We start from the raw sequence: 27,056 nt of genomic DNA, 5'->3' as shown, positions 1-27,056 counted from the left end.
TTCGGAGATACCTGTAGTGCACCTCTATAGTCACCCAGTTACGTTGTGACGTTTGATACACCCAAAGCATTCCTACGGTATCCGGGAGTTGCACAATCTCATGGTCTAAGGAAATGACACTTGACATTAGAAAAGCTTTAGCATACGAACTACACGATCTTGTGCTAGGCTTAGGATTGGGTCTTGTCCATCACATCATTCTCCTAATGATGTGATCCCGTTATCAACGACATCCAATGTCCATGGTTAGGAAACCGTAACCATCTATTGATCAACGAGCTAGTCAACTAGAGGCTTACTAGGGACATGGTGTTGTCTATGTATCCACACATGTATCTGAGTTTCCTATCAATACAATTCTAGCATGGATAATAAACGATTATCATGAACAAGGAAATATAATAATAACCAATTTATTATTGCCTCTAGGGCATATTTCCAACAGTCTCCCACTTGCACTAGAGTCAATAATCTAGTTCACATCGTCATGTGATTAACACTCACAGGTCACATCGCCATGTGACTAACACCCAAGAGTTTACTAGAGTCAGTAGTCTAGTTCACATCATTATGTGATTAACACTCAATGAGTTCTAGGTTTGATCATGTTGCTTGTGAGATAGGTTTTAGTCGACGGGTCTGCAACATTCAGATCCGTATGTATTTCACAAATCTCTATGTCATCTCCTAGATGTAGCTACCACGTTCTATTTGGAGCTATTCCAAATAACTGTTCTACTTGGAGCTATTCTAAATTGTTGCTCCATTATACGTATCCGGTATCTCCACTCAGAGCTATCCGGATAGGTGTTAAGCTTGCATCGACATAACCCTTTACGACGAACTCTTTTACCACCTCCATAATTGAGAAAATTCCTTAGTCCACTAGTTACTAAGGATAACTTTGACCGCTGTCCTGTGATCCATTCTTGGATCACTCTTGTACCCCTTGACTGACTTATGGCAAGGCACACTTCAGGTGCGGTACATAGCATTTGACTGATCCATCTTGAACACCTTCAAGATCATGTCAAGGTATGTGCTCATTTGAAAGTACCATTAAGCGTTTTGATCTATCCTTATAGATCTTGATGCTCAATGTTCAAGTAGCTTAATCCAGGCTTTCCATTGAAAACATTTTCCAAATAACCCTATATGCTTTCCAGAAATTCTACGTCACTTCTGATTAACAATATGTCAACAACATATACTTATCAGAAGTTCTATAGTGCTCCCACTCACTTCTTTGGAAATACAAGTTTCTCATAAACTTTGTATACACCAAAATCTTTGATCATCTCATCAAAGCATACATTCCAACTCCGAGATGCTTACTCCAGTCCTTAGAAGGATTGCTGGAGCTTTGCATACTTATTAGCATATTTCAGGATTGACAAAAACTTCCGGTTGTATCACATACAACCTTTCCTCATAAATCGTCGAGGAAACAATGTTCTGACATCCTATCTGCAAGATTTCATAAATAATGCAGTAATCGCTAATATAATTCCAACAGACTCTTAGCATCGCTACGAGTGAGAAAGTCTCATCGCAGTCAACTCCTTGAGCTTGTCAGAAAACATCTTAACGACAAGTCGAGCTTTCTTAATGGTGATACTTACCATCATTGTCCGTCTTCCTTTTAAAATCCATCTGTACTCAACAGCCTTACGACCATCAAGTAGTTCTTCCAAAGTCTACACTTTGTTTTCATACATGGATCCTCTCTCGGATTTTATGGCCTCGAGCCATTTATCGGAATCTGGGCCCACCATCGCTTCTCCATAGCTCGTAGGTTCATTGTTGTCTAGCAACATGACTTCCAAGACAGGATTACATACCACTCTGAAGTAGTACACATCCTTGTCATCCTACGAGGTTTGGGAGTGACTTGATCTGAAGTTTCATGATCAATATCATAAGCTTCCACTTCAATTGGTGTAGGTGCCACAGGAACAACTCTTTGTGCCCTGCTATACACTAGTTGAAGTGACGGTTCAATAACCTCATCAAGTCTCCACCATCCTCCCACTCAATCCTTCGAGAGAAACTTTTCCTCGAGAAAGGACCTGATTCTAGAAACAATCCCTTATTGCTTTCGGATATGAGACAGGAGGTATACCCAACTGTTTTGGGTGTCCTATGAAGATGCATTTATCCGCTTTGGGTTCGAGCTTATCAGTCTGAAACCTTTTTCACATAAGCGTTGTAGCCCCAAACTTTTAAGAAATGACAGCTTAGGTTTCTCTAAACCATAGTTCATACGGTGTCATCTCATCGGAATCACGTGGTGCCCTATTTAAAGTGAATGTGGTTGTCTCTAATGCCTAACCCATAAATTATTGTGGTAATTCGATAAGAGACATCATGGTATGCATCATATCCAATAGGGTGCATTTATGATGTTCGGACACACCATCACACTATGGTGTTCCAGGATGTATCAGTTGTGAAACAATTTCCACAATGTCTTAATTCTGTGCCAAACTCGTAATTCAGATATTCATCTCTATGATCATATCATAGATCTTTTATCCTCTTGTCACGACGATCTTTCAACTTCACCCTGAAATTACTTGAACCTTTCAATAATTCAGACACGTGATTCATCAAGCAAATATACTCGACATCTACTCAAATCATCTGTGAAGTAAGACCATAACGATATCCACTACACGCCTCAGCACTCATTGGACTGCACACATCAAAATGTATTACTTCCAACAAGTTGCTTTCCAGTTCCATTTTACTGAAACCGAGGCTTTCAGTCATCTTGCCCATGTGGTATGATTCGCATGTCTCAAGTGATTCAAAAATCAAGTGAGTCCAAACGGTCCATTTGCATGGAGTTTCTTCATGCATAAACACCAATAGACATGGTTCGCATGTCTCAAACTTTTCAAAAACGAGTGAGCCCAAAGATCAATCAACATGGAGCTTCTTCATGCGTTTTATACCGATATGACTTACGTGGCAGTGCCACAAGCAGGTGGTATTATCATTACTATCTTATATCTTTTGGCATGAACATGTGTATCACTACGATCGAGATTCAATAAACCATTCATTTTAGGCGTAAGACCATTGAAGGTATTATTCAAATAAATAGAGTAACCATTATTCTCCTTAAATGAATAACCGTATTGCGATAGACATAATCCAATCATGTCTATGCTCAACGCAAACACCAATCTCGATGGTAGAGGGAGCGTGCGATGCTTGATCATATCAACATTGGAAACACTTCCAACACATATCGTCAGCTCACCTTTAGCTAGTCTCCATTTATTCCGTAGCTTTTATTTCGAGTTACTAACACTTAGCAACCAAACCGGTATCTAATACCCTGGTGCTACAAGGAATACTAGTAAAGTACAAATTAACATAATGTATATCCAATATATTTCTATCGACCTTGCCAGCCTTGTAATCTACCAAGTATCTAGGGTAATTCTACTCCAGTGGCTGTATTATAGAAGCACTTAGTCTCGGGTTTGGGTTCAACCTTGGGTCTCTTCACTAGAGCAGCAGCTGAATTGCCGTTTCATGAAATATCCCTTCTTGCCCTTGCCCTTCTTGAGACTAGTGGTTTCACTAACCATCAACAATTGATGCTCCTTCTTGATCTCTACTTTCGCGGTGTCAAACATCGCGAATATTTCAAGGATCATCATATATGTCCCTGATATATTATAGTTCATCACGAAGCTCTAGCAGCTTGGTGATGATGACTTCAGAGAAACATCATTATCTCATCTGGAAGATCAGCTCCCACTCGATTCAAATGATTGTTGTACTCAGACAATCTGAGCACAAGCTCAACAATTGAGCTTTTCTCCCTTAGTTTGCAGGTTAAGAAAATCGTCGGAGGTCTTATACCTCTTGACGTGGGCACGAGCCTGAAATCCCAATTTCAGCCCTCGAAACATCTCATATGTTTCGTGACGTTTCAAAAACGTCTATGGTGCCTCAACTCTAAACCGTTTAACTGAACTATCATGTAGTTATCAAAACGTGTATGTCAGATGTTTGCAACATCCATAGACAACGTTCGAGGTTCAGCACACTGAGCGGTGCATTAAGGACATAAGCCTTCTATGATGCAATGAGGACAATCCTCAGTTTACGGACCTAGTCCGCATAATTGCTACTATCAACTTTCAACTAATTTTTCTCTAGGAACATATCTAAACAGTAGAACTGAAGCGCGAGCTATGACATAATTTGCAAAATTCCTTTTGACTATGTTCAGGATAATTAAGTTCATCTTATGAACTCCCACTCAGATCGACATCCCTCTAGTCATCTAAGTGATTACATGATCCGAGCCAACTAGGCCGTGTCCGATCATCACGTGAGACGGACTAGCCAACGTCGGTGAACATCTTCATGTTGATCGTATCTTCTATACGACTCATGCTCGACCTTTCGGTCTTCTGTGTTCCGAGGCCATGTCTGTACATGCTAGGCTTGTCAAGTTAACCCTAAGTGTTTTGCATGTGTAAAACTGTCTTACACCCATTGTATGTGAACGTAAGGATCTATCACACCCGATCATCACGGCGTGCTTCGAAACGACGAACTGTAGCAACGGTGCACAGTTAGGGGAGAACACTTCTTGAAATTGTTGTAAGGGATCATGTTATTTACTACCGTCGTTCTAAGCAAATAAGATGTATAAACATGATAAACATCACATGCAATCAAATAGTGACATGATATGGCCAATATCATATTGCTCCTTTTGATCTCCATCTTCGGGGCTCCATGATCATCATCGTCACCGGCATGACACCATGATCTCCATCATCATGACCTCCATCATCGTGTCTTCTTGAAGTTGTCACGTCAACTATTACTTCTACTACTACAGCTAACGGTTAGCAATAAAGTAAAGTAATTACATGACGTTTATGTTGACATGCAGGTCATAAATAAATAAAGACAACTCCTATGGCTCCTGCCGGTTGTTATACTCATCGACATGCAAGTCGTGATTCCTATTACAAGAACATGATCAATCTCATACATCACATATATCATTCATCACATCCTTTGGCCATATCACATCACATAGCATACCCTGCAAAAACAAGTTAGACGTCCTCTAATTGTTGTTTGCATGTTTTACGTGGCTGCTCTGGGTTTCTAGAAAGAGCGTTTCTTACCTACGCAAAGACCACAACGTGATATGCCAATTGCTATTTACCCTTCATAAGGACCCTTTTCATCTAATCCGATCCGACTAAAGTGGGAGAGACAGACACCCGCTAGCCACCTTATGCAACTAGTGCATGTCAGTCGGTGGAACCAGTCTCACGTAAGAGTACGTGTAAGGTCGGTCCGGGCCGCTTCATCCCATGATGCCGCCGAATCAAGATTGGACTAGTAACGGTAAGCATATTGAACAAAATCAACGCCCACAACTACTTTGTGTTCTACTCGTGCATAGAATCTACGCAATAGACCTAGCTCATGATGCCACTGTTGGGGAACGTAGCAGAAATTCAAAATTTTCCTACGTGTCACCAAGATCTATCTATGGAGAGACCAGCAGCGAGGGGAAGGAGAGTTGCATCTACATACCCTTGTAGATCGCTAAGCGGAAGCGTTCAAGTGAACGGGGTTGATGGAGTCGTACTCGTCGTGATCCAAAGCACCGATGATCAAGTGCCGAACGCACGGCACCTCCGCGTTCAACACACGTACAGCCCGGTGACGTCTCCCACGCCTTGATCCAGCAAGGAGAGAGGGAGAGGTTGAGGAAGACTCCATCCAGCAGCAGCACAACGGCGTGGTGATGATGGAGAAGCGTGGCAATCCTGCAGGGCTTCGCCAAGCACCGCAGAAGAGGAGAAGAACTTGGGAGAGAGGGAGGGGCTGCACCATCTCAAGAGGCCCCCTACCCTCACTCTATATAGGGAGCCCAAGGGGGGGTGCGCCAGCCCTAGGAGATCCAATCTCCTAGGGGGGCGGCGGCCAGGGGAGGTTTCCCTCCCCCCCAAGGCACCTAGGAGGTGCCTTCCCTCCTTGGGACTCTTCCTTAGGGTTCCCCCTTCACCCTAGGCGCATGGGCCCTAAGGGATGTGGCGCCCCAGCCCACTTTGGGCTGGATCCCTTCCCACTTCAGCCCATGGGACCCTCCGGGATAGGTGGCCCCACCCGGTGGGCCCCCGGGACCCTTCCGGTGGTCCCGGTACAATACCGATGACCCCGAAACTTGTCCCGATGGCCGAAATAGGACTTCCTATATATAAATCTTTACCTTCGGACCATTCCGGAACTCCTCGTGACATCCGACATCTCATCCGGGACTCCGAACAACATTCGGTAACCACATACAAGCTTCCTTTATAACCCTAGCATCATCGAACCTTAAGTGTGTAGACCCTACGGGTTCGGGAGACATGCAGACATGACCGAGACGTTCTCCGGTTAGTAACCAACAGCGGGATCTGGATACCCATGTTGGCTCCCACATGTTCCACGATGATCTCATCGGATGAACCACGATGTCAAGGACTTAATCAATCCCGTATACAATTCCCTTTGTCTATCGGTATGATACTTGCCCGAGATTCGATCGTCGGTATCCCGATACCTTGTTCAATCTCGTTACCAGCAAGTCTCTTTACTCGTTCCGTAACACATCATCCCGTGATCAACTCCTTGATCACATTGTGCACATTATGATGATGTCCTACCGAGTGGGCCCAGAGATACCTCTCCGCTTACACGGAGTGACAAATCCTAGTCTCGATTCGTGCCAACCCAACAGACACTTTCGGAGATACCTGTAGTGCACCTTTATAGTCACCCAGTTACGTTGTGACGTTTGATACACCCAAAGCATTCCTACGGTATCCGGGAGTTGCACAATCTCATGGTCTAAGGAAATGACACTTGACATTAGAAAAGCTTTAGCATACGAACTACACGATCTTGTGCTAGGCTTAGGATTGGGTCTTGTCCATCACATCATTCTCCTAATGATGTGATCCCGTTATCAACGACATCCAATGTCCATGGTTAGGAAACCGTAACCATCTATTGATCAACGAGCTAGTCAACTAGAGGCTTACTAGGGACATGGTGTTGTCTATGTATCCACACATGTATCTGAGTTTCCTATCAATACAATTCTAGCATGGATAATAAACGATTATCATGAACAAGGAAATATAATAATAACCAATTTATTATTGCCTCTAGGGCATATTTCCAACAGACAGATGGTGATAGAGCTTCCAAGTGGGCTCGTAAAAAGGAGAAGATGTTGTGTTATCATTGTGGTGAGAGAGGACACTTTATAGCAGAATGTGTGACTAAGTTATGTGATACCTGCCTCAAGCCAGTGCATGATACGGGGGAGTTGATGTTTTTTGAGTCTCCTAGTGCGAGGGAGATCCCAGAGGAGCCCCAGAGCACGACCACGGGGATTGTCAAAGTCACAAAAGGTGATGTGTCTGAGGCTCAGATTATGCAGAGACTTAGTGAGTTAGCTCCAGGTAATTTTCAGTGGGAGCTTATGCGACTTGAGGCCAATATGTATAAGGTGGACTTCCCTAAAATAGAGGACTTGGAGCGTCTTGTCAGTTTTGGTTGTGCCGCGTACCTGGCACCGAGTGCATTCTTGAGTTTCATGAGTGGATGAAGGTAGAGCCACAGGGAAAGCCTCTCACTCAGGTCTAGCTGCGATTCTCGGGGGCACCATCGAAGCAGCTTCAGGATGCTCGGGTCACTGCTAGATTGGGGATGTTGGTCGGGAAAACTGAGAGGGTGGACATGGCCTTTACCCGAGCAAACGGGGTGGCCCGACTGCTGGTGAGTGTCTTGGACATCGAGTTTGTGCCTGACATGGTCAAGTGGACATATATTGGCCTGGTATACAACCTTGAGATTGAATTTGAGGATACCGATCTCTTTGCTGAGGCTCTAGCAGGGACTGATGTGGATATGCAGGATAAGGATGATGGATCGGGTAATACGGAGGCGCGAGGGGAGGATGTTGGGCATGAGTTGTCCAATAACCTGGGTTCCGCCTCATAGACGCCCGGGACTGGGGCTGCACCTTCAGCTATGGTGCCTATGAACACTATGAGATTTGGTTCTTTTGAGCGAACGTCTGCTCCTCCTAGGTTATGGAGCGATCGGGTGGAGTCTGAGGATGTGCTAGAACGCACACACCCCCTGGACTTTGCAGACGCAGATGCCTATCTGGTTGTTTCACCGCACGTGAGGACTCAGATGGAGCCGGCCGCGGAGGTGACTGCGTTGCTGTACGGTGACGGCACCGGCTTGGGAGGGGGACCCAGGCAGATGTCCTCGGACCCTACTTCTCCCGCGACGGCCCAGGCGGCCAAGCCTGCGCCGTCCACGAGCCCTGAGGGCCAGCCGTCGCCTGCTCTGCTGCAGGTGCTGACCCAGCCGATGCCGACCGAGGTGGTAGCGTCACCCTCCAGCCTAAGGGTCGGGTCGGGTGGGGAGCGGGGGTAGGTGGCCCCCGCTCTCACTTCTGCTCAGCAGCATTTGGTTGGGACACTAGTTGTGTTGGCCGCGTCTCCCTCTAGTCAGAGGGCCTGGTCAGGTGGGGAGTATGGGCAGGTGGCCCAGCACTCAACCCCCCCCCCCCCCCCCCCCCCGCGCGCTCGCCGGGGGCATTGGGGACTTCGCCGGTGATTGGGACAGATCTTGGTGGCTCTCTGGGAGGTGCTGCCAAGCCGCGCGTTGGGTGTGGGGCTGGAGGCCTCACCCCAAACGGGGCCACTCAAGAGGAGTTAATCGCTTTTGGAGGCATTCCGGATCCTGTGTCTGAGGGGCGACGGATGAGTTGCCGCCTCCAGGACCAGCCGGATGTTGATGACATGCAGCTGAGGTGCGCCATGTGGGCGGCCAAGCTTCGTGACATTGATGTCACTACTGGTATGTCAGTCAACACTCCATTCTGCATTTTTTCAATGATGAGATTATTCATAATGCAAATCAGTTAGGAGTTTCACTAGGTAGTAATGATAGTGAAATTTCTAAATCCGTTAATGATATCCTGGACGTTGAGGCAGAACACGCTTTAGAATTGATATGCAACTTAGCAACGGTCAAACCTATGAACGATTCCAACATAGATGCATTGGGAGTCAGGATGCTAGATACTTTCTGTGCGGATCTTGCCCCATCCATCCCTGAGACAGAGGAGGATGACGGTTCTATACCCCTATGAGATTTGACCCCGATTGAGGATCAGGTTGTTAGGTCCACGGAGCCCGGTTGTGAGGACCGGGTGGAGGACCAGCACAAGCCTAAACGCAAGTGGAGGCGAAAGATTTATCCAGCATTGGCGGTGCGTAGAAGTGCTAGGATCCGTACTACTAAAATATTTCATGATGAATTATGAGAGGAATCTTTTGGAATAGCAGAGGTCTGACAGACTTGGCTAAAAGAAGGTTTCTAGTAGATGCTTCCATTGAACAGAAGTTGGATTTTATCGCCCTCTCTGAAACAGGAAGGGGCAATTTCTCCCCCAATTTCTAAGTACTCTTTCGGGAGGGGTCGATTTTGATTGGTATTGCCTCCCCCCGAGAGGAAGATCGGGTGGGATCTTACTTGGGGTTAGATGCGAGACGTTGGAAGTCCGAAGTGTGGTCAAGGGAGATTTCGCTGTTAAGTTTTGGGTTAGATCCAAGGTCGATGGGTTTAACTGGGCACTAGTGGCGGTATATGGTGCCGCGCAGCCAGAATTCAAACCAGACTTTTTGGTGGATCTTGTCCGTATTTGCGGGTCTGAGCAGCTTCCAATCCTGGTTGGGGGTGATTTTAACATTATTCAAAGGAGAGAGGAAAAAAATAATGATAATTTTGACGGGAGGTGGTCGTTTATGTTTAATACCATTATTTAAAGTTTGGATCTGAGAGAAATAGATCTTTCGGGTAGAAAATTCACTTGGTCTAATGCCCTGCCAAACCCGATGTTTGATAAGTTGGATCGAGTCCTCGCGAGCATCGACTGGGAACAGAAATTCCCTCTGGTAACAGTCCAACCGTTATCATGCGGAATCTCAGACTGCACCCCTTTGTTGGTTGACTCTGGTGAGGCAACACATGTGGGAAATAGAAATACCTTTTCTTTTGGATTAGCGTGGTTTGAAAGAGACGGGTTCTTGGATCTGATAGCCAGGGAATGGGCTAAAGATGCAGGAGGGAGGACTTCTATTGAGAGATGACAGAATAAGATAAGGCACTTGAGAAGTTTCTTACGAGGGTGGGCTAAGCATCTCAGTGGGATTTATAAGGTTGAAAAGGAAAGGCTCCTTACACTTATACAGTCCCTAGATTTAAAAGCCGAGTCCACAATTTTATAAACCACGGAGCTTCATGCTAAAGTAGACACGGAGATGAGATTGAAAGAACTCCTGCGAGAGGAGGAATTGAAGTGGGCATTACGAGCTAAGGTTCGCAAAGTTGTCCAAGGGGACGCCAACACTCAATTCTTCCATATGATCGCCAATGGCAAGCATAGAAAGAAAAGGATCTTTCATCTTGAGCAAGATTGGGGGACGATTTTAGGACAGGAAAATCTAAAATTATACATAACCAATTACTACAAGCAGCTATTTGGGCCTCCGGATAATAATTTTGTGTCCTTGGATGAGTCTAGGATTGAGAATGTTCCTCAACTTGCGGGGGAGGAGAACGATTTATTGACCGCCCCATTTTTGGAGAAAGAGGTGTTTGAAGCTATTTTACAGATGAAGCATAATAAAGCTCCGGGGCCGGATGGATTTCCGGCGGAGTTTTATAAAAAATGTTGGCATATTAAAGGGGATTTGTTACCGATGTTCCATGACTTATTCTCTGGACAGCTTCAGTTTTTTCATCTGAATTTTGGAACAATAACTTTGCTTCCTAAGAAAACAGAGGCTGTGAGAATTGAGCAGTTCAAGCCGATCTGTCTTCTTAACGTAAGTTTAAATTTTTTTGACCAAGGTCGGGACTAATAGACCCACACAGATTGCGCACTCTGTGGTGTAGCCATCCCAAACTGCTTTCATGCCAGACAGAAATATCCTAGAAGGGGTTGTGGTCCTTCATGAAACGGTCCATGAAATTCACACGAAAGAACTAGACTAGGTTGTTTTCAAAGTGGATTTTGATAAAGCGTATGATAAAGTCAAATGGCCTTTTCTTCAATAGGCCTTGCGTATGAAAGGTTTCGATCCGGCCTGGAGACGCCAGGTAGAATTGTTCACACAAAAAGGGAGTGTTGGAATTAAAGTGGATGACGACATAGGTCACTATTTCCAAACACATAAGGGCCTGAGACAAGGAGATCTGATGTCACCTATTCTGTTCAACATAGTAGTCGACATGTTGACGATCCTAATAGGAAGGGCTAAGGATGCTGGTCAAGTAGGTGGCCTGGTACCTCATCTAGTTGATGGAGGTGTGTCTATCCTACAGTACTAATATGTCTCCATCCTATCTATAATTTTTGATTCTTCCATGCCGATATTATACAACATTCATATACTTTTGGTAACTTTTTATACTATTTTTGGGACTAACATATTGATACAGTGCCCAGTGCCAGTTCTTGTTTGTTGCATGTTTTTTGTTTCACAGAAAATCCATATCAAATGGAGTTCAAACGGGATAAAAACTGACAGAGATTTTTTTCGAATATATGTGATTTTTGGGAAGAAGAATCAACGCGAAACGATGCCCGAGGGGGCCACGAGGCAGTGGGGCGCGCCCCAGGGGGTCAGGCGCGCCCTGGGCCCTCGTGGCCACCCCGTAAGGCAGTTGGTGCCCTTCTTTCGCCGCAAGAAAGCCAATATCCGGATAGAAATCGTGTTAAAATTTCAGCCCAATCGGAGTTACGGATATCCGGGAATATAAGAAACGGTGAAAGGCAAGAATCTGAAACGCAGAAACAGAGAGAGACGGATGCAATCTCAGAGGGGCTCTCGCCCCTCCTCCGCCATGGAGGCCATGGACCAGAGGGGAAACCCTTCTCCCATCTAGGGAGAAGGTCAGTTAAGAATAAGAAGAATGGGGGCTCTCTCCCCCTCTCTCCTGGTGGCGCCGGAACGCCGCCGGGGCCATCATCGTGTGACGACGATCTACACCAACACCTCCGTCATCTTCACCAACATCTTCATCTCCTTCCCCCATCTATCTATGCTACCTCTTGAGCTTGCGTTGGATTTCCCCGAAGAGGAAAGGATGATGCAGCAGAGTAGCGAAGTATTTTCCTCAGTTTTTGAGAACCAAGGTATCAATCCAGTAGGAGGCCACTCTCAAGTCCCTCGTACCTGCACAAAACGATAGCTACTCTCAACCAACGCGATTAGGGGTTGTCAATCCCTTCACGGTCACTTACGAGAGTGAGATCTGATAGATATAATATTTTTGGTATTTTTGGTATAGATATGCAAAGTGAAAAGTTAAAGGCAAAGTAAAAAGCAAAGCAATATAAAGTGATGGAGATTGGTATGATGAGAATAGACCCGGGGGCCATAGGTTTCACTAGTGGCTTCTCTCAAGAGCATAAGTATTCTACGGTGGGTGAACAAATTACTGTTGAGCAATTGACAGAATTGAGCATAGTTATGAGAATCTAGGCATGATCATGTACATAGGCATCACGTCCGTGACAAGTAGACCAAAACGATTCTGCATCTACTACTATTACTCCACTCATCGATCGCTATCCAACATGCATCTAGAGTATTAAGTTAAAAAACAGAGTAATGCTTTAAGCAAGATGACATGATGTAGAGACATAAATTCATGCAATATGAAATAAACCCCATCTTGTTATCCTCGATGGCAACGATGCAATACGTGCCTTGCTGCCCCTTCTGTCACTGGGAAATGACACCGCAAGATCGAACCCAAAGCTAAGCACTTCTCCCATGGCAAGAGAAACCAATCTAGTAGGCCAAACCAAACTAATGATTCGAAGAGACTTGCAAAGATAACTAATCATACATAAAAGAATTCAGAGCAGATTCAAATATTATTCATAGATAGACTTGATCATAAACCCACAATTCATCGGTCTCAACAAACACACCGCGAAAAGAAGAAGATTACATCGAATAGATCTCCAAAAGAGAGGGGGAGAACTTTGTATTGAGATCCAAAAATAGAGAAGAAGCCATCTAGCTACTAACTATGGACCCGAAGGTCTGAGGTAAACTACTCACACTTCATCGGAGGGGCTATGATAATGTAGAAGCTCTCCGTGATGACGGCCCTCTCCGGCGGAGCTCCGGAACAGGCCCCAAGATGGGATCTCGTGGATACAAAAAGTTGCGGCGGTGGAATTAGGTTTTTGGCTCCTGTTCTGATTGTTTGGGGGTATGTAGGTATATATAAGAGGAAGGAGTACGTCGGTGGAGCTCCGAAGGGCCCAGGAGGCAGGGGGCGCGCCCCCACCCTCGTGACCGCCTCTTTCACTCCTTGGAGTAGGGTCCAAGTCTCCTGGATCACGTTCGGTGAGAAAATCACGTTCCCGAAGGTTTTATTCCGTTTGGAGTCCATTTGATATTCCGTTTCTTTGAAACACTGAAATAGGCAAAAAAACAGCAATTCTGGGCTGGGCCTCCGGTTAATAGGTTAGTCCCAAAAATAATATAAAAGTGGAAAATAAAGCCCAATATAGTCGAAAACAGTAGATAATATAGCATGGAGCAATCAAAAATTATAGATACGTTCGAGACGTATCAATCTACAGTGGTCCACTCTCCCGCAACCCGCTGTACCCTCTACTTGAACTTGGTGCTTTATGCTTCATATTATTATCCAATGATGTGTTGCCATCCTATGATGTCTGAGTAGATTTTCGTTGTCCTATCGGTAATTGGTGAATTGCTATGATTGGTTTAATTTGCTTGTGGTTATGTTGCTTTCCTTTGGTGCTCATCATATGAGTGCGTGCGTGGATCACACCATAGTGTTAGTTGTATGTTGATAGGACTATGTATTGGAGGGCAAGAGTGACAGAAGCTTCAACCTAGCATAGAAATTGAAGGGGGACCAATATATCTTAATGCTATGGTTGGGTTTTACCGTAATGAACGTTAGTAGTTGCGGATGCTTGCTAATAGTTCCAATCATAAGTGCATAGAATTCCAAGTCAGGGATGACATGCTAGCAATGGCCTCTCCCACATAAAACTTGCTATCGGTCTAGTAAAGTAGCCAATTGGTTAGGGACAATATCACAACTCCTACCACCACTTTTCCACACTTGCTATACTAACTTTATTGCTTCTTTACCTAAAACAGCCCCTAGTTTTTAATTACGTGCTCTTTATATTGTTGCAAACCTATCCCGTTACACCTAAAAAGTACTTCTAGTTTTATACTTTTCTAGGTAAAGCGAACGTCAAGCGTGCGTAGATTTGTATCGGTGGTCGATAGAACTTGAGGGAATATTTGTTCTACCTTTATCTCCTCGTTGGGTTCGACACTCTTACTTATCGAAAGAGGCTACAATTGATCCCCTATACTTGTGGGTTATCAATACCTTTTTCTGGCGCCGTTGCCGGGGATTTATGGTGTGGGGTGAATATTCTCATGTGTGCTTGTTTGCTTTATCATTAAGTAGTTTTTATTTTGTGCTCTTGTTTTCTATCTTTAGTTATGTGTAGGAAATGCAAAATACCAAAAAAATAGTTGTACCTACTACACTAATGGTTGAAGAACCACTCAAAATCTATCACACTCGTGAAGCTTTTTACTCGGATCATCTTCGATCCCTATGTGCTCGTGTTGAAAACCCCAACTAGCTTAGTTGAGGGCAAATCTTTAGATGAGCATACTTGTTATGTGCGACACAGCTTATCTCAAAAAGAGAAACTTTTACTGGATCAAATTCATCGTTTGCAATGCTATGCTTGGAATTTATGTGAAATATATGATTTTACTTGTTGTTCTGAAGACCCTAAGAAACACCTTCCCTACCAATGTGGGTTTAGTGATAACGGAACCGTATCTTTGTATGCTAAGGGTGTTTATAATTACTATGATCTCCAACGAATTGAAGAATTTTTTGCTTTTAAGGGTGCTTATGAAATTGCTTCTTTGATTGGAAAGTATGATGCTACTCTTTACAAATCTAAATTTTTTGCCATACTTAAATCTTGTTATGATAATTATGCTTCTATTGCCTATGTTAAACCATATATTGAGGACTCCTCCGCTGTCCAAGAAGAGACTAATATTTTGCAGGAGTCTATGGAAGAAGGAATTGAGGAAACTGTGGGCTCATTGGATGAAAAAGATGATGAGGAGAGCGAAGAACAAAAGGAGGAAGAGCGGATTAGCTACCCATGCCCACCTTCTAATGAGAGTAACTCTTCAACTCATACATTGTTTAATTTCCCTTCGTGCTTACCGAAGGATGATTGCTATGATAATTGTTATGATCCCGTTGATTCTTTTGAAATATCCCTTTTTGATGATGCTTGCTACGCTTGTGGCCAAGATGCCAATATGAATTATTCTTATGGAAATGAATTTGCTATAGTTCCTTATATTAAACATGAAATTGTTGCTATTGCACCCACGCATGATAGTCCTATTATCTTTTTGAATTCTCCCAATTACACTATATCAGAGAAGTTTACCCTTATTAAGGATTATATTGATGGGTTGCGTTTTATTACTACACATGATGATTTTGATAGATATAATATGCATGTGCTTGCTGCTCCTACTTGCAATTATTATGAGAGAGGAACTATATCTCCACCTCTCCATGTTTCCCACATGATATAAACTGCTTATGCTATGTATTGGCCTTTACTTTTTGTGCATGAATTGTTCTTTTATGACGTGCCGATGCATAGCAAGAGAGTTAGACTTCGTCATTACATGATATATGTTACTTTGTGCTCACAACTAAATCACAAATCATTGTTAATTAAAATTGGCTTTGATATACCTTGGGATCAGGGTGGATCCATTACTTGAGCACTATATGCCTAGCTTAATGGCTTTAAAGAAAGCGCTGCCAGGGCGAAAACCCGGAAGTTTTAGAGAGTCATTTATTTCTATTGTGTGCTTTTATAAAGTTTAAAAACAAGAATAATGTGCTAAGATTTGCCTTTAGGATGTTTACATTGCTTGTTGGTTTGTGTGGTGCAAGACGGAAACTTTGGCTGTAGTGCGCATTTTACATTTTTTACTGGAACGTCAAACGGTTCTGAAACCTTTTGCACTGTCTTTCTATACAAATTTTTTATTTGTCCTAATTTTTTCATAATTTTTGGAGTAACAGAAGTATGGTGAATGTTTAGATTACTACAGACTGTCTTGTTTAAGACAGATTCTGTTTTTGATGCATTGTTTGCTTGTTTTGATGAAACTATAGATTTCTATCAGTGGATTAAGACATGGAAAAGTTATATTACAGTAGCTACAATGCAAAAACAAAATATGAATTGGTTTGCAATAGTACTTAGAGTAGTTATTTGCTTTATTATACTAACAGATCTTACCGAGCTTTCTGTTGAGTTTTGTGTGGATGAAGTGTTCGAAGATCGAGGAGGTCTCGATGGGAGGAGAAGGAGGAGAGGCAAAAGCTCCAGCTTGGGGATGCCCAAGGCACCCTAAGTAAATATTCAAGGTGACTCAAGCACATAAGCTTGGGGATGCCCCAGAAGGCATCCCATCTTTCTTCAACAAGTATCGGTATGTTTTCGGATTCGTTTCGTTCATGTGATATGTGCAAATCTTGGAGCATATTTTGCATTTAGTTTTCGCTTTTCTTTGATGCACCATGCTGGTGTGAGATTGTCCATGGTTGATTTATAGAATGCTCTTTGCACTTCACTTATATCTTTTGAGTATGGCTTTATAGAATGCTTCATGTGCTTCACTTATATCATTTGAAGTTTGGATTGCCTGTTTCTCTTCACATAGAAAACCACCATTTGTAGAATGCTCTTTTGCTTCACTTATATTTGTTAGAGCGTGGGAATATCTTCTGTAGAAAGAATCAAACTCTCTTCCTTCACTTATATCTATTTAGAGAGATGATAGGAATTGGTCATTCACATGGTTAGTCATTAAATCCTACATAAAACTTGTAGATCACTGAATTTGATATGTTTGATTCCTTGCAATAGTTTTGCGATATAAAGATGGTGATATTAGAGTCATGCTAGTGGGTAGTTGTGGATTGTAGAAATACTTGTGTTGAAGTTTGTAATTCCCGTAGCATGCACATATAGTGAACCGTTATGTAACGAAGTTGGAGCATGAGGTATTTATTGACTGTCTTCTTTATGAGTGGCGGTCGGGGACGAGCGATGGTCTTTTCCTACCAATCTATCCCCCTAGGAGCATGCGCGTAGTACTTTGTTTCGATGAATAATAGATTTTTGCAATCAGTATGTGAGTTCTTTATGACTAATGTTGAGTCCATGGATTATACGCACTCTCACCCTTCCAGCATTGCTAGCCTCTTCGGTACCATGCATTGCCCTTTCTCACCTCGAGAGTTGGTGCAAACTTCGCCGGTGCATCCGAACCCCGTGATACGATATGCTCTATCACACATAAGCCTCCTTATATCTTCCTCAAAACAGTCACCATACCGACCTATCATGGCATTTCCATAGCCATTCCAAGATATATTAACATGCAACTTCCATCATCATCATATACTTGACTTGAGCATTTATTGTCATATTGCTTTGCATGATCGTAAGATAGCTAGCATGATGTTTTCATGGCTTGTCCATTTTTTGATGTCATTGCTACGCTAGATCGTCATTGCACATCCCGGCACACCGCCTGAGGCATTCATATAGAGTCATATCTTTGTTCTAGTATCGAGTTGTAATATTGAGTTGTAAGTAAATAAAAGTGTGATGATCATTATTATTAGAACATTGTCCCATGTGAGGTTATCAAAATAAAAGTGGCCAAGGAAGCCCCCCCCCCCCCAAAAAAAGAGAGAGGCCAAAGAAGCCTACAAAAAAAGAGAATAAAAGAGAAAAAAATAAAAAAAGAGAGAAAAGAGAGAAGGGACAATGTTACTATCCTTTTACCACACTTGTGCTTCAGTGTAGCACCATGTTCTTCATATAGAGAGTCTCTTGAGTTATCACTTTCATATACTAGTGGGAATTTTCATTATAGAACTTGGCTTGTATATTCCAACGATGGCCTTCCTCAAATGCCCTAGGTCTTCATGAGCAAGCAAGTTGGAAGCACACCCACTTAGTTTTCAGTTTGAGCTTTCATACACTTATAGCTCTAGTGCATCCATTGCATGGCAATCCCTACTTCTCGTATTGACATCAATTGATGGGCATCTCCATAGCCCGTTGATTAGCCCCGTCGATGTGAGACTTCTTCCTTTTTTGTCTTCTCCACGCAACCTCCATCATCAAATTGTATTCCACCCATAGTGCTATGTCCATGGGTTGTGCTCATGTACTGCGTGAGGGTTGAAAAGGCTGAAGCGCATTAAAAAGTATGAACCAATTTCTCGGCTTGTCATCGGGGCTGTGCATGATTTGAATGCTTTGTGTGGTGAAGATGCAGCATAGCTAGACTATATGATTTTGTAGGGATGATCTTTCTTTGGCTATGTTATTTTGATAAGACATAATTGCTTGGTTAGTACGCTTGAAGTATTATTGTTTTAATGTCAAATGATAGACTATTGCTTTGAATCACTCGTGTCTTAATATTCATGCCATGATTAGATTACATGGTCAAGATTATGCTAGGTAGCATTCCACATCAAAAATGATCTTCTTTATCATTTACCTACTCGAGGACGAGCAGGAATTAAGCTTGGGGATGCTGATACGTCTCCGTCGTAACTATAATTTTTGATTGTTCCATGCCAATATTCTACAACTTTCATATACTTTTGGCCACTTTTTATACTATTTTTCGGACTAACATATTGATCTAGTGCCCAGTGCTAGTTCCTGTTTGTTGCATGTTTTTTGTTTCACAAAAAATCCATATCAAACGGAGTCCAAACAGAATAAAAACGGACGGAGAATATTTTTTTAATATTTGTGAGACATGGGAAGAAAATCAACGCGAGACAGTACCTGAGGGAGTCCTGGATTAGGGGGCATCCGGACAGCCGGATTATATCCTTTGGCCGGACTGTTGGACTATGAAGATACAAGATTGAAGACCCCGTCCCGTGTCCAGATGGGACTGTCCTTGGCGTGGAAGGAAAGCATGGCAATACGGATATGTAGATCTCCTTCCTTGTAACCGACTCTGTGTAACCCTAGCCCCCTCCAGTGTCTATATAAACCGGAGGGTTTTAGTCCGGAGGACAACAACAATCATACCATAGGCTAGCTTCTAGGGTTTAGCCTCTCTGATCTCGTGGTAGATCAACTCTTGTACTACTCATATTATCAAGAACAATCAAGCAGGACGTAGGGTATTACCTCCATCAAGAGGGCCCGAACCTGGATAAAACATCGTGTCCCCTGCCTCCTGTTACCATCCGCCTTAGATGCACAGTTCGGGACCCCCTACCCGAGATCCGCCGGTTTTGACACCGACATTGGTGCTTTCATTGAGAGTTCCTTTGTGTCGTCATCGTTAGGCTTGATGGCTCCTTCGATCATCGATAACGATGCAGTCCAGGGTGAGACTTTTCTCCCCGAACAGATCTTCGTATTCGGCGGCTTCGCACTGCGGGCCAACTCGCTTGGCCATCTGGAGCAGATCGAGAGTTACGCCCCTGGCCACCAGGTCAGGTTTGGAAGCTTAAACAACACGGCCGACATCCATAGAGACTTGATCTTCGACGGATTTGAGCCCCTGCCGAGCGCGCCACACGGTCACGATGAGCATGATTTAGCTCTACCATCGGATAGTGTTCAGGAGATCGCACCGACAACCGCTCCGACCCTCAATTCGGAGCCAATTGCGTCATCAATGGATGGGTGGATAGTCCCCCCCATGGAGGCCGTATTCTCAGCGGCGATCGAGCTGAGTATCGACCTTACCCTTCACGAGAGCCGTGACGCCAAACTGCCGGATTCTTCCCCGGCCACGGACTCCGAACCGGCTGCGCCCGTGCCTATCGAATCCGACTGAGCGCCGATCATGGAGTTTACCTCCGCGGATATCTTTCAGCACTCGCCCTTCGGCGACATACTGAACTCATTAAGGTCTCTCTCCTTGTCAGGAGAGTCCTGGACGAACTATGTCCGGTAGGATTGGGATGCGGATGACGAAGAAATTCGCCGCCCACCCACCACCCACTTAGTAGCCACTGTCGACAATTTGACCGACATGCTCGACTTCGACTCCGAAGACATCGACGGTATGGACGGCGATGCAGGAGACGAACAAGAACCACTGCCCACAGGGCACTGGACAGCCACCTCGTCATATGATATATATATATGGTGGACACACCCAAAGAAGGCAATGGCGACGGGACAGTGGAGGATGACCCCTCCAAGAAGCAACCCAAGCGCCGACGTCAGCGGTGCTGCTCTAAGTCTCGCCAAGGCAAAAGAGGTGATACCGGCGCAGGAGATAATAGAACTCCGAACAGTGCCGAAGATGACGACAATCCCCCCAGCAAGATTTAGAGCAGGAGGATAGAGAAGCCAGCCCTCCCGAGAGAGCGGCAGATGGAGAGGTGGAGGATGATAATTACACGCCTCCCTCCGAAGAGGAGGCAAGACTCGACGACTACGAATTTGTCGTGCCTGAGGATCCCGTCGACCAAGAGCGCTTCAAGCGCCGGCTTATAGCCACGGCAAATAGCCTTAAGAAAAAGCAACAACAGCTTCAAGCTGATCAAGATTTGCTAGCTGACAGATGGACTGAAGTCCTTGTGGTCGAGGAATATGAACTCGAACGCCCCTCCAAGAGTTACCCAAAGTGCAGGTTGCTACCCCGACTGGAGGAGGAAGCATTAAAACCTACATCTCTAGCGTGTGACACGGCTGATCGGCCACCTTGTGGCCGCGACAGAGAGGCATTTCAGCCAAAAGCTCTGCCCGCATCCCGATGCCACTCAAACATAAATGTCATGTCACGGGGAGACACGCTAGACTTACGAGACGTATTGGAGGACAAAGCAAAACACGCAAGATCGATCTACGGATCACGAGGGTGCGCCACTATGCCAGACGATAACCGTCACGCCGGATACAGTAAAAGTAAATCTGGCCGGGCCGAACACAGCGGACAAGACTCATTTGAGCTGCGTCGCGATATAGCCTAGTACAGAGGCGCCGCACACCCACTATGCTTCACGGACGAAGTAATGGATTACCAAATCCCAGAGGGTTTCAAACCCGTAAATATCGAATCATACGACTGCGGTATGGATCGAGGACTTGCTCCTGCACATCCACATGGCCCGCGGTGACGATCTACACGCCATCAAATACCTCCCACTCAAACTCAAAGGACCAGCTCAGCATTGGCTCAACAGCCTGCCAGCAGAATCCATTGGCTGTTGTGAAGATCTGGAAGCCGCATTCCTCGACAACTTCCAGGGCACTTATGTGCGACCATCAGATGCCGATGACTTGAGCCACATAATTCAACAGCCAGAGGAATCGACCAGGCAATTCTGGACACGGTTCCTAACAAAGAAAAATCAAATCGTCGTCTGTCCACATGTAGAGGCCCTAGTAGCTTTTAAGCAAAACATCCGCGATGAGTGGCTCGCCCGACACCTTGGCCAGGAAAAGCTGAAATCTATGGCAGCCCTCACGACACTCATGACCCGCTTTTGCGCGGGAGAGGATAGCTGGCTGGCTCGAAGCAATAACATATCAAAGAACCATGGTACTTCGGATACCAAGGATAGCAATGGCAGGTCATGTCGCAACAAACACAAGCGCCGCATCAACACCGACAATACCGAGGATATGACAGTCAATGCCGGATTCAGAGGCTCTAAACCTGGTCAGCGGAAAAAGCCATTCAAAAGAAGCACTCTGGGCTTGTCCAGTTTGGACTGTATACTCGATCGCTCGTGCCAAATACATGGCACCCCCGACAATCCAGCCAACCACACCAACAGGGAATGTTGGGTGTTCAAGCAGGCCGGCAAGTTAAATGCCGAAAACAAAGATAAGGGGTTACATAGTGATGACGAGGAGGAGCCCCGACCGTCGAACACCGGAGGACAGAAGAGGTTCCCCCCACAAGTGCGGATGGTGACCATGATATACGCAACCCGCATCCCCAAGAAGGAGCGGAAGCGTGCGCTAAGCGACGTATATGCGTTGGAGCCAGTCGTCCCAAAGTCCAACCCATGGTCCTCCTGTCCGATCACCTTCGATCGCCAGGACCACCCCACTAGTATCCGTCATGGCGGATTCGCCGCACTGGTCCTAGACCCAATCATTGACGGATTTCACCTCACTTGAGTCCTCATGGACGGCGGCAGCAGTCTGAACCTGCTTTATCAGGACACAGTGCGCAAAATGGGTATAGACCCCTCAAGGATCAAACCCACAAAAATGACCTTCAAAGGCGTCATACCAGGTGCAGAGGCCCATTGCACAGGCTCAGTCACACTGGAAGTGTTCTTTGGATCCCCGGATAACTTCCGAAGCGAGGAGTTAATCTTTGATATAGTCTTGTTCCGCAGTGGCTATCACGCACTACTCGGGCGAACCGCATTTGCGAGATTCAATGCGGTACCGCATTATGCATACCTCAAGCTCAAGATGCCAGGACCTCGGGGGGTCATCACAGTCAATGGAAACACAGAGCGCTCTCTCTGCACAGAGGAGCACACTGCGGCCCTTGCAGCAGAAGCACAAAGCAGCCTCTTCAGGCAATCCACCAGTTCAATGATTAAACACCCGGACACCGTCAAGCGCGCCTGGAGTAATCTGCAACAAGACCGCCTGGCACGTTCCGAGCTTGCATAGCAATGCGGCCCCCACCCCAGTCCTAGCCAAATGGCGAAATCCATGTCACGCGTACATAATTACGCATTGAAAATACCATGGGCATAGGTGGGGGGGGCACGACTACGGCACGCCCCAAAACGCAGCTCAACCGCACTAGGGGCTTCCCGCCTTTTTATTTTTTCTATCTTTCAGGACTTTACTCTCTGGAAACCCCGACCGGTAGTACGATTGCCGGACACATGATACAACAACCAAGGAGGCAGAAAGCTACGTCGCATCATGGAATTCCCAGGTGGTCTCTGATAACGGGCGAAATACCTGCTTTAAATACCATTCCTCAGCTTGCCCTTGGCGGGGACATGTTAAATAGTCCTACTTTTTGCTTATCGCACTACTTGTATCATTCTGCTTCGACGCACCTTTTTGAGTAAACAATGCATAGAACTAGACTATTACCGCATTCTCTATTCTTTTTTATATATATGTTCATTCATGACATCTAGCACCTGTACACTCTGGTACGGCCAATACGCCAGGGGCTTAAGCATACCCCATAACACAGCGTGAGAAGTCTGAACACTTTCGACAGTGCTGTTGGGGAACATAGTAATTTCAAAAAATTTCCTACGCACACGCAAGATCATGGTGATGCATAGCAACGAGAGGGGAGAGTGTGATCTACGTACCCTTGTAGACCGACAGCGGAAGCGTTAGCACAACGCGGTTGATGTAGTCGTACGTCTTCATGGCCCAACCGATCAAGCACCGAAACTACGGCACCTCCGAGTTTTAGCACACGTTCAACTCGATGACGATCCCTGGACTCCGATCCAGCAAAGTGTCGGGGAAGAGTTCCGTCAGCACGACGGCATGGTGACGATCTTGATGTACTACCGTCGCTGGGCTTCGCCTAAGCACCGCTACAATATTATCAAGGATTATGGTGGAAGGGGGCACCGCACACGTGGATCAACTTGTGTGTCTAGGGTTGCCCTCTGCCCCCATATATAAAGGAGCAAGGGGAGGAGGTCGGCCGGCCCTATAGGCATGCCAAGGAGGAGTCCTCCTCCTAGTAGGAGTAGGACTCCTACTAGGAGGGGGAAGGAAGTGGGGAGGGAGAAGGAAGGGGGGGGGGCGCCGCCCCACCTCTCCTAGTCCAATTCGGACCAGGGGGGAGGAGGCGCGCGGCCCACCCTCACTACTAGGGAAAAGCCTATACACAGAATCTTACCAGCAGCGCGCTTTAAAATCAGGCGCTGCTGCTAAGTAGCAGTAGCGCGGGCCATGGAAACTCGCTGCTGAAACAAGTTTATCAGTAGCGCGTGCACTCCAAGAAGCGCTACTGCTAAAATTCCCACGACGCCGCCGCGAGGCCAGTTATAGCAGCAACGCGTTAAAATAAACAGCGCTACTGCTACATAACGTAGCAGCAGCGCATTCAGGCAATAATCGCTACTGCTAAATTAACTACAAAAATCAATGAGCATTCAGCGCATTCAGCGCATTCAGCGTAACGTAGCAGTAGCGTATTTTTTATGTCTATGTCTATTTTTACATACTGACACATAACAGTAGCGCGTTCAGGCCGAAAGGCGCTACTGATAGGTAGTTTAGCAGTAGCGCGTTTACCTATAGCGTGCTACTGCTATTCCATTCCATCTCCCCACTCACTAGCCTCGTCCACAGATCACACTCACACACACTCATGGTCTCCTCCTCACCCCCCGCGCCGCCGGTCCTCCCCCGTCACCCCTCCCCCAATCTGCGCCGCTGTCGCCTCATCCTCCTCGCTGGACTCGGTACCGGCCTCCTCCTCCGTCCTCCCTCCACTCGCCGCTGGCCGCCCCGTCCTCGCTCCTCCTTCCTCCTCGATCCGTCCTCCCTCCACTCGCCGCCGGCCGGCCCCTCCTCGCTCCGCCTTCCTCCTCCATCCTACTATCTTCTCCCTCCTCGAGTCGCCCCTCCTTGTCCCTCCTCCCTGATACATTTTGATTTAGTAGGCTTTCATATGTAACATTTTGATTTAGTTGATATGATTCAGTTGATTTAGTAGGCTAGTTGATTTAGTTGATTTAGAACATTTTGATTTAGTTTATTTAGTAGGCTAGTTGATTTAGTAGGCTAGTTAATTTAGAACATTTTGATTTAGTTGATTTAGTATGCTAGTGGATTTAGTATGCTAGTGGATTTGGTATGCTAGTTGATTTAGTATGCTCAATTTAGTTTTTTTGTAATAAGTTATTTTTTGGCAAAATATAGGTGCCAATTTAGTTAAATTTGCCACTTGTTTCCTGTGAAGTGAATCGTTAATCCTTTGCTCATATTGCTTTAGGAAAATGGTGCCACCACCAGCACCACTATGTCGACTGTGCAAGTCAAGGTGCGCTAGTAGCCTTGCAACTGGCAAGCTGTTCGGCATCTACTTCCATCCGAGTTTTCGTCATGCGGCGGTAAGAAATTAGATGAAATGTAACAACTATTTTATTTTTAGTGTTGGCATTACTGCATTGTACCATTTTGCTTTTCTTACATAGATCGTCCCATGCAATGTGAGGTTGAAATTCAACAAGCTGACAGGAGACACTGTGACATTTGAGGCTCCTGGGGGGCCGTACACTATGGAGTTCGAGAAAGGACGCAATATGTCGCAGATTGGAGGAGATGGATGGGCCCGTTTCCTCGCTCGCATGCGTCTTACTGGTGGTGAGTTGATCAGATTCTCCTTCAGAGCAGAAAGACCCAAGCTGGTTGTCATTTATATCAACCTGGTGGAAGATGATGAAGATGACGAAGATGATGAAGATAATGAGGACCCACTCAATGAAGATGATGAGAACCCACTTCATGAAGCCATCATAGCTCAAAGAATGAGGCTGAGCGAGGAGGAGGTGTGCAACCTATGGGACATAATTCCGCCACGTGATGACTTTGTCGGGGTGCCATTCGTAACCCGCCTGACAAGTACCATGGTCGATCGGCATGAAATGGTATGTTATACGCACTGCATGTAGTAATTTGATGATATATATATGCTTTATTGTTATACTTACAAATGCAAATTATCCGATTATATGCTTAGTGAATCCGATGATATGCTTAGTGTAGAGTCCAATGATATGCTTTGTGGAATCTAGTCGATGATATACTTTAGTGTAGAGTCTGATCACATTCTTATTAGTGTAGAATCCAAGGAACTATTAATAGTGTAGATAATCCATATATACTTATTAGTAGAATTCATGATTAATTAGTACAAATGCGTAGTACTGTGTCTTTTGATAGTGTAGAAATCTAGACTCAATAGAAATATATTTGCAAGAGTATGTGTGAGGCTATTTATTAATTGATATGTTTTTCTTATTCAGAGATTGCCAAAGAACCTATCTGTGAGTTGTAGTATTGAGCCTGATGAAGAAGGCTCAGTTGGACTACGCCTTACCGCAAGGGGCTCCGTCACCACATGTACTTACCGCATGGGCACAGATGGTCGCACACACTTGAACTCGGTTGGGTGGAAGAGATTCCTCGTTGGCAAGAATCTTCGTGCTGGACAGGCCATCCTAATTACTATCAGGAACACCCACCGCCCAGGCTTGAGGATGATGATCGTCGTCGATATCATCTAGAACTACATATGTGTGTGTGGCTATATCATCTGGAACTACATATGATGATCGTCGTCGATATCATGTAGAACTACATATGATGATCGTCGTCGATATCATCTAGAAATATGATGATTGTCGTCGATGTCACCTTGTACTGCTTGAGGATGCATGTTGAGTATATATGAAATTGTTATCTAGTACTCCCTCGGTTGCAAATTACTCATCGTGGTTTGAGTTCAAATTTGAACTAAAACCACGACGAGTAATTTCGAACCAAGGGAGTACTACCTAGTACCTATAATGCTTTATGAAATTGATATCTAGTAGTACCTAGTATCTGGAAATTACAGTTTATTGAAGCTGGAATGGGAAATGGTGAAAGATATAACAGTAGCGCTGGACCTGGTAATCGCTACAGCTAAGTAATAGCAGCGCGTTCCTGAAAAGCGCTGCTGCTATAGTCAATAGTGGTAGCACGAGTACAGGCAGCGCTACTACTAAGAGTTAGCTGTAGAGCCTTATTGGTAGCGCGGGCACCCGCACTGCTGATAGGCCTA

General features: G+C 45.1%; 1 protein-coding gene across 1 annotated transcript; it reads left to right on the top strand.

The window, feature by feature from the left end:
- The first annotated feature begins 8,633 nt into the window (after positions 1–8,633).
- On the top strand, positions 8,634–26,699 carry LOC147982802 (uncharacterized). The gene is made up of 4 exons (XM_087542699.1): positions 8,634–16,697; positions 25,224–25,341; positions 25,469–25,878; positions 26,257–26,699. The coding sequence occupies exons 3-4, from the start codon at positions 25,510–25,512 to the stop codon at positions 26,515–26,517; spliced, it is 630 nt and encodes a 209-aa protein (XP_087398825.1). The 5' UTR covers positions 8,634–16,697; positions 25,224–25,341; positions 25,469–25,509; the 3' UTR covers positions 26,518–26,699.
- The last annotated feature ends 357 nt before the right edge of the window (positions 26,700–27,056 follow it).

Source organism: Triticum urartu, chromosome 2A (assembly GCF_056163025.1).
Source record: "Triticum urartu cultivar PI428250 chromosome 2A, HENAU_Tu73, whole genome shotgun sequence".
In the NCBI taxonomy this organism is placed as follows: domain Eukaryota; kingdom Viridiplantae; phylum Streptophyta; class Magnoliopsida; order Poales; family Poaceae; genus Triticum; species Triticum urartu.
This window is presented reverse-complemented; position numbering and strand designations above follow the sequence as displayed.

What these genes read in the sequence shown, in the direction of transcription:
- LOC147982802 (XM_087542699.1), top strand. Translation starts at nt 25,510, where the DNA reads ATGGAGTTCGAGAAAGGACGCAATATGTCGCAGATTGGAGGAGATGGA. An exon ending in TGGTCGATCGGCATGAAATG is followed by an intron (nt 25,879 to 26,256) that starts GTATGTTATACG and finishes TTTCTTATTCAG; the next exon opens with AGATTGCCAAAGAACCTATC.